This window comes from Desmodus rotundus, chromosome 12, assembly GCF_022682495.2.
Source record: "Desmodus rotundus isolate HL8 chromosome 12, HLdesRot8A.1, whole genome shotgun sequence".
NCBI classification, from domain to species: domain Eukaryota; kingdom Metazoa; phylum Chordata; class Mammalia; order Chiroptera; family Phyllostomidae; genus Desmodus; species Desmodus rotundus.
In genome coordinates this window covers 15,354,214-15,365,377 of record NC_071398.1, presented here as the reverse complement: position 1 = coordinate 15,365,377, position 11,164 = coordinate 15,354,214, and the positions used below count along the sequence as shown (strand labels likewise).

Here is an 11,164-nt window from a genome sequence, read left to right as displayed (position 1 = left end):
ACTCCCAGGGCCGCCCTCGGTCACGTGGCCCGCGGGGCTCGACAGGTAACTCGCCCACAGAGAGCTGGGGTTGGTAGCTGCCCCGCCTCGCCGGGCGCCGCGGGCGGGTCTCAGCAGCGCCCACTGCGCCAGCCGGGCCGCAGGTGCCGCCTCCGACACACGGTGTCCCGCCCAAGCTGATCCGCGTCTGCCGTCGGTCGGTGCGTGCGTGCGCCTCGTCGGTCCGCGTGTGTGTGGCGGGGCGCCCCCCTCCTCTGCGGCCATGACTCCGCCGCCACCCCAGCCACCGCCCCCGGGCCCGAACCCTGCCGCAGACTCTGCCGCCGACCCCCACCCAGAACCTGGACCTCTGGTCGTACTGTTCGGGGCTACAGCCGGTGCACTCGGGCCGGATCTGGGCTCCGACGAGACCGACTTAATCCTGCTAGTGTGGCAAGTAGTGGAGCCGCGGAGCCGACAGGTAGGTTGGGAAGGGGGCGGTGGGGTCTCTAGCGAGCTTCATGACCCGAGGGGTGCAGTGGTTGATCCGTGTCCCCCCGCTGCTCGCAGGTGGGGACGCTGCACAAGTCACTGATTCGCGCCGAGGCGGCCGCACTGAGCTCTCAGTGCCGCGAGGCGAGTGGCTTGAGCGCCGACAGCCTGGCGCGGGCCGAGCCGCTGGACAAGGTGCTGCTGCAGGTGAGCGCCGGGGCCGGGGTGAGTGGAGACACTGCCGGACCCCAGGGACATTTGTCGGCGGGAGAGGCGGCAGGAGGAGAGGCCTGGCGCTCTGCGACTAACTGGCCCGGGCGGTAGGACGGGTTCCTGTTGTTTGAAACTTTCGACTCCCGCGTGTGCGTGTGTCCGCGTGGGCCGGCCATTCCTGGGGGCGTCTTACTTCTCAGCCTTTCTAGATATTGAGGGGGTGGGGACAGAGGCCTCGAGACCCTTTCCAGAGACCCTGGCTGGCGGGGGAGCAAGGCTAAGACTGAGACGCCTCTGGGAACTTGCCCAGCCTGGTCTCCCAGAACAGTAGCCGGAAGCCAAAAGGCCGAGGGGCCTGGGCTTGGTCATAGGTCACAGTCCCTGTCTCCTGCGTCCTCGGCCCACCCACCCGCCTGTGAGACGCTGGAGCGGGGGCGTAGGGCGGTGTCTGCCCCAGAGGCAGACGCCGCCAGGTGTAAGCTGCTCGTCTAGGCCTGCCTCGGCTGGCTGGCCAGGCGTGGGTGCTGTCCGGACCCCGCCTGGAGGTTACCGGACTCCTGAGTGCTAAGGCCTAGAGTTGTCCTGGCCCTAGCTGAAGCGGGAGGCTGTTTTCAGCCATTGCTGTTTTCTTTTTCTTATCTTCACCACTGCCCCCAACCCAGGTGTGACTCTAGTATAGTAAGCGCTTTATACGTACAAATTCTTTCCTCTTCCAACGACTGTGGGGGTTCCTAGTCTGTTACAGAAGGGCTTCCAGGCTAACCCCCACTTGGTGAGTGAGCTGAGAGCTGGGTTGCCTTGCTCTGCCAGACTCAGAGTGGTGAGGTTGGTGTGGGGGAGGTTCTTGGAGCTGTGCTTGGTGCTTATACCTGTTCTCCAGCAGCAATGGAAGCTGGGGGAGGGGCTGGGCAGCTTCAAGAGTGCCACCCCCTCTGCGAACAAACAGCTCAGTGCCAGCCGGTCGATAGGGTGTGGGTCAAAGCTCATGCTGCCCCTGGCGTCCAGGTGTGGAGTTCTGTCCTTGGAATTTCTCTGCCCCTGGGTTGGTCAGACCGAGAGGCGGGGCTGCCATTGACCGTGAGCCGGATGGGCCTCAGGCAGGACTGGGCCTCTCCCACCTCTCTGAGGGTGGTGCTTGGTCAGGGACAGGTTTAACCTGCTTCCCCCCCCACCCCACCCCACCCCTTCCCACCTGCTTGTCCCACTCCTCCAGGTGTTTGCTCTGGCCCCACTCCAGACTTCTGGAGTGTTTGTGATGGGGGCTTGGGTGATATGTAACTGCCCCCATTTGTCCTGGAGAAGGTAATAGTGGACTGGGGGGAGAAGGGGAACACAGAGCCAGGCCCAACAGGTGTGGCCACCTACTCCTCAAACAGGGTAGGGCTGAACATCTAGCTGAACCAGCTTTGCAGTCTGTGCCCTCTTTCTTCCTGCCTGCCCAGCTGAGTCTGTCTTTCTCCCCAGTTCTCACAGCTGGTGAGCGGGGACATAGCTCTGCTGGGTGGGGGCCCCTACGTGCTCTGTACTGATGGGCAGCAGCTACTGCGACAGGTCCTGCACCCTGAGGCCTCCAGGAAGGTATGCCACTGAGGGCACAACAGGGGGTAGGCTTCCCAGGACACCCATTGTCACGGGGGCGGGCAGGGTGGCTCAGTTTCATCCATTCATCCCCTCTCATGTGCGCCCCCAGAACCTGGTGCTTCCCGACACCTTCTTCTCCTTCTACGACCTTCGCAGAGAGTTCCACGTGGAGCACCCAAGCACCCACCTTGCCAGGGACCTCACCGTGGCCACCATGGCACAGGGTACCTGTGACCCAGTGGGGTCAGGGTGGAGGGGCGGCAGTAGGCTGTGTCTGTGTGTGTGCACGTTGGTGGGTTATATGAACGCACACAATTGGAGTCATCTGCTGCTTAAGTGCCTGAAGCATGTGTCTCTGGGTCCGTGCTGGGGCGCATTTGGAGCGTGGCACATGTCTGCATGTGTCTGGGCTGGGGGACCTGTAAGGGCGTACATGAGCAGGGCCAAAACCAACATGTTTGTGGGGACTCCACGTGTGTCTACTTACATAAGGGACTTGGGCCTCGGTGGGACCAGTCACGGTGCTCATGCTGGTCGCCCCAGGGCCTCTCATCCTGGGATTTGATTTCCTCATTGTTCTTTCTCTGCTCTCAGAACTGGGGCTGGAGACAGATGCCACAGAGGATGACTTTGGGGTCTGGGAAGTGAAGACAATGGTAGCTGTTATCCTCCATCTGCTCGAAGGGCCCAGTGGTAAGGTTCCCCTTACCACCTGTCACCTGTTCCCTTGGGTCTGGGTGAATGCCTGCCTAGTAAATCCTCAAAGTCCCCTTCCCCACCTCTTACCCTCTCTGAAAGACCATAAGATGGAAGCCCCTCTGTCACCTCCTCATCCTCTTCAACTGTCCTTTTTTCTTTTTTAAAAATATTTTATTTATTTACTTTCAGACAGAGGGGATGGGAGGGAGAGAGAGAGGAAGAGAAACATCAGTGTGTGAGAGATACTTGTTGCCTCTCACAAAGCACCCAACCAGGACCTGGCCTGCAACCCAGGCACATGCCCTGACTGGGAATTGAACCGGTGACCTTTAAGTTCACAGGCTGGTGCTCAATCCACTGAGACACACCAGCCAGGGCCAACTGTGCTCTATTCATAGACTTTGGTGGGGAGACCCCCTCCACCAGACCCTGCTGACCCCCATGCCATCTCCTCTTAGGTCAATTGTTTTCGAAGCCTGAGGTGATAAAGCAGAAATATGAGACAGGACCTTGGTGAGTGCAGGGCAGGGATGGGGTGCCAGCAGCTGGACAGCTCTGACCCTGGGCCCTCCCCCCACAGCAGCAAGGCCGATGTGGTGGACAGTGAGACCGTGGTTCGTGCCCGTGGGCTGCCCTGGCAGTCATCAGACCAGGACGTGGCTCGCTTCTTCAAAGGGCTCAACATTGCCAGGTGGGTGTAGCAGGATGGGTGGGCCCAGGAGGGCAGGCCTACCCAGGAGGCACTAACATAGCACTGGCTCTACAGGGGTGGTGTAGCGCTCTGCCTCAATGCCCAGGGCCGCAGAAATGGCGAGGCCCTCATCCGCTTTGTGGACAGCGAGCAGCGGGACCTAGCGTTGCAGAGACACAAGCACCACATGGGTGTCCGCTATATCGAGGTGGGGATTTGGGCTGGGAGTGGAGCAGTGCAGAGCTGAGGCCAGCCACGCCTGAGACCCATAGACCGTCCCCACTATACCCACAGGTATATAAAGCAACAGGAGAGGAGTTTGTAAAGATCGCAGGGGGTGAGTTGTGCCCCCAGCAGTGCCTACGTCCCCCTGGTTCTTGACCCATGTCCCACTTCACCACCCCTTGCCTTTCTGCTCTCCTGTGTGCCAGGTGTGGATGGGTAGTTGGAAGGTCATGATGAAGTCAGTAGTGACTCCCATCTCCCCACCCCACCCCCCCACAAGGCACATCGCTAGAGGTGGCTCGTTTCCTGTCAAGGGAAGACCAAGTGATCCTGCGGCTTCGAGGACTGCCCTTCTCTGCTGGGCCAGCAGATGTGTTAGAATTCCTGGGGCCAGAGTGCCCAGTGACTGGGGGTGCCGATGGGCTGCTCTTTGTACGCCACCCTGATGGCCGGCCCACAGGTGACGCCTTTGCACTCTTTGCCTGTGAGGAGCTGGCACAGGCTGCGCTGCGCAGGCACAAGGGCATGCTGGGTAAGCGATACATTGAACTCTTCCGGAGCACTGCAGCCGAGGTACAGCAGGTGAGTGCCAAGGGCTCCCCCATCCCGTGTGCTTTTCCAGGGTGCCCCTTCCATTGCCTGTGTCCCCGCCCGACTCGGCATGACCAGCCTGTTGCTTCCTTCCTTACTAGGTCTTGAACCGCTATGCATCCAGCCCACTCCTTCCCACACTGACTGCTCCACTGCTGCCCATTCCCTTCCCACTGGCAGCTGGGACTGGGAGAGACTGTGTGCGCCTTCGAGGCCTGCCCTACACAGCCACCATTGAAGACATCCTGAGCTTTCTTGGGGAGGCAGCAGCTGACATCCGGCCCCATGGGGTGCACATGGTACTCAACCAGCAGGTGAGGCTGCTGCCAGTAGGGGGACACACAAGATTAGGGAGGACTGTGGTTGGGAATAAGGCAGTCTTGTTATCTGGATAGACTAACTTACAAGATGGTGTGCACAGGGTCGGCCATCGGGCGATGCCTTCATCCAGATGACGTCAGCAGAGCGGGCCTTAGCTGCTGCTCAGCGATGCCATAAAAAAGTGATGAAGGAACGCTACGTGGAAGTGGTCCCCTGCTCCACAGAAGAGATGAGCCGTGTGCTAATGGGGGGCACTTTGGGCCGCAGTGGCATGTCCCCTCCACCCTGCAAGCTGCCCTGTGAGTGTCCCAGGGCTGGGGGAGGAGGAGGAATGCGGGACCGGGCTGTGATAACACTTACTTTCTACAGTGGGGACTTCTTTCTGGCTGCCCCACCCAGGGCAGTGCCAGGCTCCCTGCAGATGTGCTCTCTACTTTTGCCTCTAGGCCTCTCGCCACCAGCCTATGCCACCTTCCAGGCCACCCCAACACTCATTCCCACTGAGACAGCAGCTCTCTATCCCTCTTCGGCACTGCTCCCGGCTGCCAGGGTGCCTGCTGCTCCCACCCCTGTTGCCTACTACCCAGGGCCAGCCACTCAACTCTACATGAACTACACAGCTTACTACCCCAGGTACCCCGCTGCTGAGAGAACTGCATAGAGTTGCTCTCTGTCCTGGTTTGGAGGATCCTCATCCCCTTCCTGGGCCAGATAACCCAAGCTCTGTGAAACAAGGGAATGAAAAGTGTGGCTGGCTGATGCTGTCTACAAACTAGAATGGAGGTGATGTAGAGGCTATGACTTTAGGAAGGAGGAACTGAACTAAGCATAAGGCAGAGGCAAGGGAAGGAGGAGGCAGATCTTGGTCTAAGCCATAGGCGGGACTGAAATACTAAAACTCCGCCTTTCCTACCCTAGCCCCCCAGTCTCTCCCACCACTGTGGGCTACCTCACCACGCCCTCTGCTGCCTTGGCCTCTGCTCCTACCTCAGTGTTGTCCCAGCCAGGCGCCCTGGTCCGTATGCAGGGTGTCCCATACACAGCTGGTATGAAGGATCTGCTCAGCGTCTTTCAGGCCTACCAGGTGAGCTGTAACTGGAGGGTTTGGGGACCTGGCTGAGACTAGAGCTCCCTGCTTTAAATCTCTGTCCCTTCTGCAGCTAGTCCCTGATGACTACACCAGCCTGATGCATGTTGGTGACCCGTCTCGCACTGTGCTGCAGGCCCCCAAAGAATGGGTGTGTTTGTAGGTGAGGGAGTCGGAAGGTAAGAGCTGGCTGATGTCCTCAGCTAACATGTCTCTCCTGTGTCCAGAGAAGCAGTGCCCTCAACCTGGTGGCTTCTTGCTGAAAGCACTCAGAGGAGCTCAAGCCCCAGCTCTATTCCCCACTTACTGTTCTGCTATTCACCCCAAAGATGATGGCTGTACCCTGCATGCAGGGCTTGGGGTGGAATGGTGCTACCCTGCTCCCGATGGCCTGACCTGGGCCTCTGGAGTAGCACCCAGAGAGCCTTTGGTCGGTCCTAGATATGGCCCATATCCACAGATGCTGTGGGGCTGACGTCCACAGCAGGCTTGACTTTTTTAAAATCCAAGCCCTGGTGCCTTCAACATATGACTCCTGGGAGCTTCTGAGAAAAGATCCCAATGGTGAGGGAGCAGAGAAAAAGAAAGCGCTGGCTCCAGCCCCCAGGATTCTTGGATCTCAGTGGCCACACTGTGCCAGGAGTGGCCACATTGTGCCAGGGGTGGTCCTACCTAAGGGTGGTAGCCCCTCCAGCTTGGCACAAGGAGTATCAGATTGCAAAACCACTGGCTGTTTTGATGGACTGTACTGCAGTACCCCCAAAGGACACTAGGGGGCAGGAAGCCCTCACAAAAACAGGCTTGACTTTTAAAGGGGACTTTCTGCCTACTTTTTGTGCGTATCTTGGGCAGGCCAGTTGTCCAGAATTCAGCAGACACCACGGAATGTCCTTTGCACCCATTAGAGGGTGCAGAACTGAAGCGTCAGAAAGAACTTGGAACTCTACCCTCTCTGTGAAATATACAAAGGTTCCTGACCACATGGACTTTTTAAAAGCCAAAGTTCCCTTTGTTTTGGCCCCCAGAGTGAGGGGTTCCACACCAGCCCCAAGTGGAGGAAAACTCAGGCAGATTTCAAGGAGACTGTTGTCCTGTCATCGTTTATTACTTCAGCACTGTAACTGAGGAGCCTGAATTGCTGGCTCTTCCCTTTGTATTTGTGTAAGGAGCACTGTGCTCCTATAAAAGGTTTTAAAATACAAAATGTACAGGAAAACACAATCCCGAGTGCTGTAAACAACTGAGAACCAGTTCCTTAACTGAATGTCATTCATTTTTTAAAATACAAGGTTTCAACTTCAGCCTGTCTGAACCTTAAACATAACCATCTGTTCTGAATATCAAAAACAGTTTCGTAGGCAGACCCAGCAGAACTCTGATGATAGTGACTCGCCCTGGGCAGCAGTGGCCTGCACCCCAAGCAGCAGCACCACATGTGATCCTGGAGACAGCTGTTCCTTTTAAAGCCATTTTCAGCCATGTTTCTCTTTGCATCTCCAGTAAGCAGAAGGCTGCTCATCCCACTCCTCAACCCGGATCTTGCATGGGCCAGAGGGGGAAGGGATGGGTGCTAGCACATACCTAGCTGCTCAGTGCTGCTGCTACTAGAACTCAATTTGCATAGTCCAATGGATGTGTGCTTTAACATCTGTGTTACACAAAAATGTCTTTATCTACAAAGCCAAAATATATTGACTCTTAACACCAAAGCTTTTACAAAGCTGATACAAAACTGCTTACATAGTATACAAAGCTCTATTTTAAAATTTAACTTTTATTTTAAATAGGAAAGCATTTCTAGTGCTACAGGCATCAAGGTATTTTAAAAGGCATCAAAATTTGGTGCATAGCAACTCTGGATCATAGAGGCTTTTATTTTTGAGGGCAGAGCAGAGCAACCCCTAATGGATCTTGCAAGGGGAACTTTTGCAAGAAACCCATGTGAGGCAGCTACACCAGGGGCAGGAGGGTGGAGGCAAGTCTGGCCAGCTCTTTGGAACTTCATCTTGTGGGCCAGTCCCCCACAACCTCCAAAGGAAGCTGTGGGCTTCCAACCACAGCCCTGAAAAATCTATTGACACTGACACAAAACTCACTTTCAAAGAAAATACGGAAACAGTCTTGAGAGGGACCAGAGTGATTTTCTTAACTAGTTTTACGGGGAAAATCTAAAATATCACGGTTTAAAAAAAAGAAGAAAAAGACCATACTTACTCATCCTGGTCAACATCTCCTACCTGGCTGACTACAGGTGGCGGGCAATGAGCTGGCTCCCTGTGCTCAGGACTCACTTGGCTTTAGTAGAGAATCCTGGCATTTAAGACCCACAATCCCCTGGAATAAAAGCATCAAACCTTTGACCAGCCCAGCACACTGTCTCTCATGTAGGCACTCAAATAATGTGCTTTCTGAATAAATGAAAATACATCATTTCATCTGAAAACATACTGCAAACTTCAGGAACTTTGAAACAGGCCCAGGCCTTGGACAAGATAACATATCCCATTAATGGGAGGGGTAAGGGTGGAGCTTGAAAAAAGCACCCGAGTTGGGCACCTCCTTTGGTAGACAGCAGGCTGGAGTTTGTTGCTGGCCCCTGCCTTGAGCGCAGCCTCTCCTGCAGCAGCACCATGGCATCTTTGGTCTGGAGGGTCAAGTCTGATGCTACCTCATTTTTGGATTTGCCTCAAAGCCTTTTTGGGAAAGGCGGGTTTTCAGGCCATGCAGATGGAACAGGGTAGGCCAGAATCATCTGAGGCTGTAAACAGAATGAGGGAAAAGCTTTCCATGCCAGTGTGAATCTTAAAAGCTTGCCACCTAGAGCCCTGCATTTTCTCTGCTCCTGTTCTAAAGCATAGCTCATTTGTGCTTAGCTCCTGACACAGCCTGGCCCCTAGAGATGAATTAGAACCAGTAAAGTTGCTTAAACCATCCTGAGACTGGCTTCAAAGGTTACAGAGTAGCCAAACGCTGATGCTCCCACTTGGAAAAGGGCACAAAGGGGAAGAGCACTTGTTTGTAGGATGGCAGGAAATCAAAGCTACCAAACTAAAACCTCACCTTTCAAAGTCACCTTATAAGTAGCTATCTTAACTAAGGCCCTGAGGGAAAAGAAGCAATTTCAGCATGGAGAGACTGCAGGAAAATTACCTAGAAAGTTACAAAAAGGCTATGCTCTGGAATGTCATTTTATATTCCAATACTTCAATGATTGGAATGGTCTCTTCTCATTTTACCTAACAGTTTACTTTTATAGAGAGGTATGAGCTACATTTGGCTTTATTTCCTATGAATCTATGAAAGGCTTCAGGACACATGCTGAGTTTCTGAGGCATAGGTGTGGGCTTGGGAGAATTTTTGTCTTTTATGTTTGCCTCTAGAAGGTTTTATCAAAAGTCTATTTTAAAAATGTCATTAAAGCTAAAGGGTCCTTCAAATGACCATAAAGCAGTACAAATCACCAGTCCTAGCTAAGCAACCAAGTACCCTGAAAAAAGCAGCACCTCTGAAACGAAGAGCTTGCGGTATTCACACTCAAAGCACCCATCATATAAAAGTATCCTATTCAAAAATAAAAAGCAAAGCTCAGTTCCCCAAAGCTCAAACGACCTATGCCGCTCCTGTTCCTTTACAAAATCTACCCAAGGCCTGAGGTGGAGGAATGCTGCTTTCCCCACAAACTGTGACCTCCAATTCCTGGTGCCAGTCCCAAAGGCCGCAGAGCTGGAACCCAAGGTCCAAGGAGACAAACATGCTGAGAAGAATATGATGGTGGTGGATGCAAGGTTGCAGCAAGCGCTGTCAGAGCCCGTCAAGAGATCTTCCTAAATCCAGGGAATCAGGACCAGGGAGGGGAGCCTGCCTGCTCACCCCTGTTCCTTGGGAAACAGAAACCTGGGACATGTCTCTTCCAATGATCTCGTTCACTGGAAAAAGAAAAAAGGGAAAGTGATTAGTGACCTCTGTAGGACTGATCATATGATGCTCAATGCCAAGTCTACCTCAAAGACATTTTTTCCCTTTGCCATGGCTTCCTCTGAAGGTAAAAGCAGTGTCTGAAACCTGCTCCGGAGTTGAATGGAAATACTCCATAAGCTTTTCCAGAACCCTCTTTTCTCCCTTTCAGTTCAGTTTGGGTTGGGAAGAGGGTCACTCTCACTCTAAAGACCCATGCTCTAGAGCACAGGATTGGATACTTTTGAAATGTGTTCACATTAATCTAACTTTTCCTTAATTTGCATACCTGTAGAAGAGTTTTCCTTTCTGATCTTGCAGTACACCTCGTATTTAAGTGAATGAAATAAATGCTTTGGTGAGAGTAAACCACTGATATTTGGGGGTTATTTTGTTACCCTATGCTAATGAAAGCATCCTTTAATTATATGGAGGCATTTGTGTTGTTTCTGATCCTTTCTGATTGCAGGCTCTTGCTTTTCTGTTGGTTTCCATGACTGGGAACACAATGCTCTGTGAGGTCCAGTGCAAAGAATTTCAATATTATGGAACCAATATAGAAGGGAACACCCTACTTAAGAACCTTGAGGCCCTGGTTGGTATAGCTCAGTGGATTGAGCGCAGCCTGCGAACCAGGGGGTCACTGGTTCGGTTCCCGGTCAGGGCACATGCCTGGGTTGTGGGCCGGGTCCACAGTGACGAGTGTGTGAAAGGCAACCACACACTGATGTTTCTCTCCCTCTCTTTCTCCTTCCCTTCCCCTCTGTCTAAAAATAAATAAATAAAATCTTAAAAAAAAAAACCCACAAAAGAACCTTTAGTTTTCTCACCATGAGAACTCTGCTTTGAAGTGAAAATTCTTTGCCTTATCAACTAAAGATTCTATACTAATTCCACTCCTAGGCATATAAAGAACTGAAAACATATATCCACATAAAAACTTGCACTCAAATATTCATAGTAGCCCCAATGGATGCTCAAATGTCTGCAAAGTGATGACCAGATAAAGAAAATGTGGCCAATCCATAACGACAAAATATCACTCGGCTGTAAAAAGGAATGAAGTTCTAATACATGCTACAACATGGATGAACCTTGAAAACATTATGCTAAGTGAAAGGAGTCAGACACAAAAGGCCATCAATCGTTCAATTCCATTTGTAGAAATGGCTAGCATACAGACAAAAAAGACAGGTGGTTGTCAGCAGTTAATGGGAGTGACTGCTAATGTACATGGAATTTCTTTTTAGAATAACAAAAATGTCCTAAATACAATAGGGAAATAAAAGCTCAGTCAACAAAAAAATAAAGATACTATCAACATTATTTAA

The 11,164-nt window shown here is 52.8% G+C and overlaps 2 protein-coding genes across 7 annotated transcripts in view; one reads left to right on the top strand and one right to left on the bottom strand.

Annotated features, from left to right (window-relative positions):
* Positions 1-129: 129 nt before the first annotated feature.
* ESRP2 (epithelial splicing regulatory protein 2) lies at positions 130-10,635 on the top strand. Of its 5 annotated transcripts, none has more exons than XM_071220016.1 (16): positions 130-460; positions 550-696; positions 2,149-2,262; positions 2,375-2,489; positions 2,860-2,958; positions 3,423-3,477; positions 3,545-3,655; positions 3,731-3,863; positions 3,950-3,992; positions 4,161-4,462; positions 4,573-4,785; positions 4,893-5,091; positions 5,239-5,425; positions 5,711-5,876; positions 5,953-6,058; positions 10,303-10,635. In XM_071220016.1, the coding sequence occupies exons 1-15, from the start codon at positions 263-265 to the stop codon at positions 6,040-6,042; spliced, it is 2,172 nt and encodes a 723-aa protein (XP_071076117.1). In that variant the 5' UTR covers positions 130-262; the 3' UTR covers positions 6,043-6,058; positions 10,303-10,635. The 5 variants fall into 5 exon arrangements, with proteins under 5 accessions (XP_071076117.1, XP_024411944.1, XP_045047705.1 ...); XM_024556176.4 differs by lacking the exon at positions 10,303-10,635 and adding an exon at positions 6,107-6,931 and having other exon boundaries at positions 550-678; positions 5,953-6,030; XM_045191770.3 differs by lacking the exon at positions 10,303-10,635 and adding an exon at positions 6,107-6,931 and having other exon boundaries at positions 3,548-3,655; positions 5,953-6,030.
* The window catches only part of NFATC3 (nuclear factor of activated T cells 3), a 106,794-nt gene continuing 104,878 nt past the window's right edge, over positions 9,249-11,164 (bottom strand). For both annotated transcript variants that reach the window (XM_053915104.2, XM_024556174.3), the window contains one exon: positions 9,249-9,805. Coding sequence is in view for 1 of the 2 variants with exons in the window: in XM_024556174.3 (XP_024411942.2) it covers positions 9,681-9,805 (125 nt within the window). In the remaining variant the exon portion in view is untranslated. The remainder of the gene's footprint in view (positions 9,806-11,164) is intronic.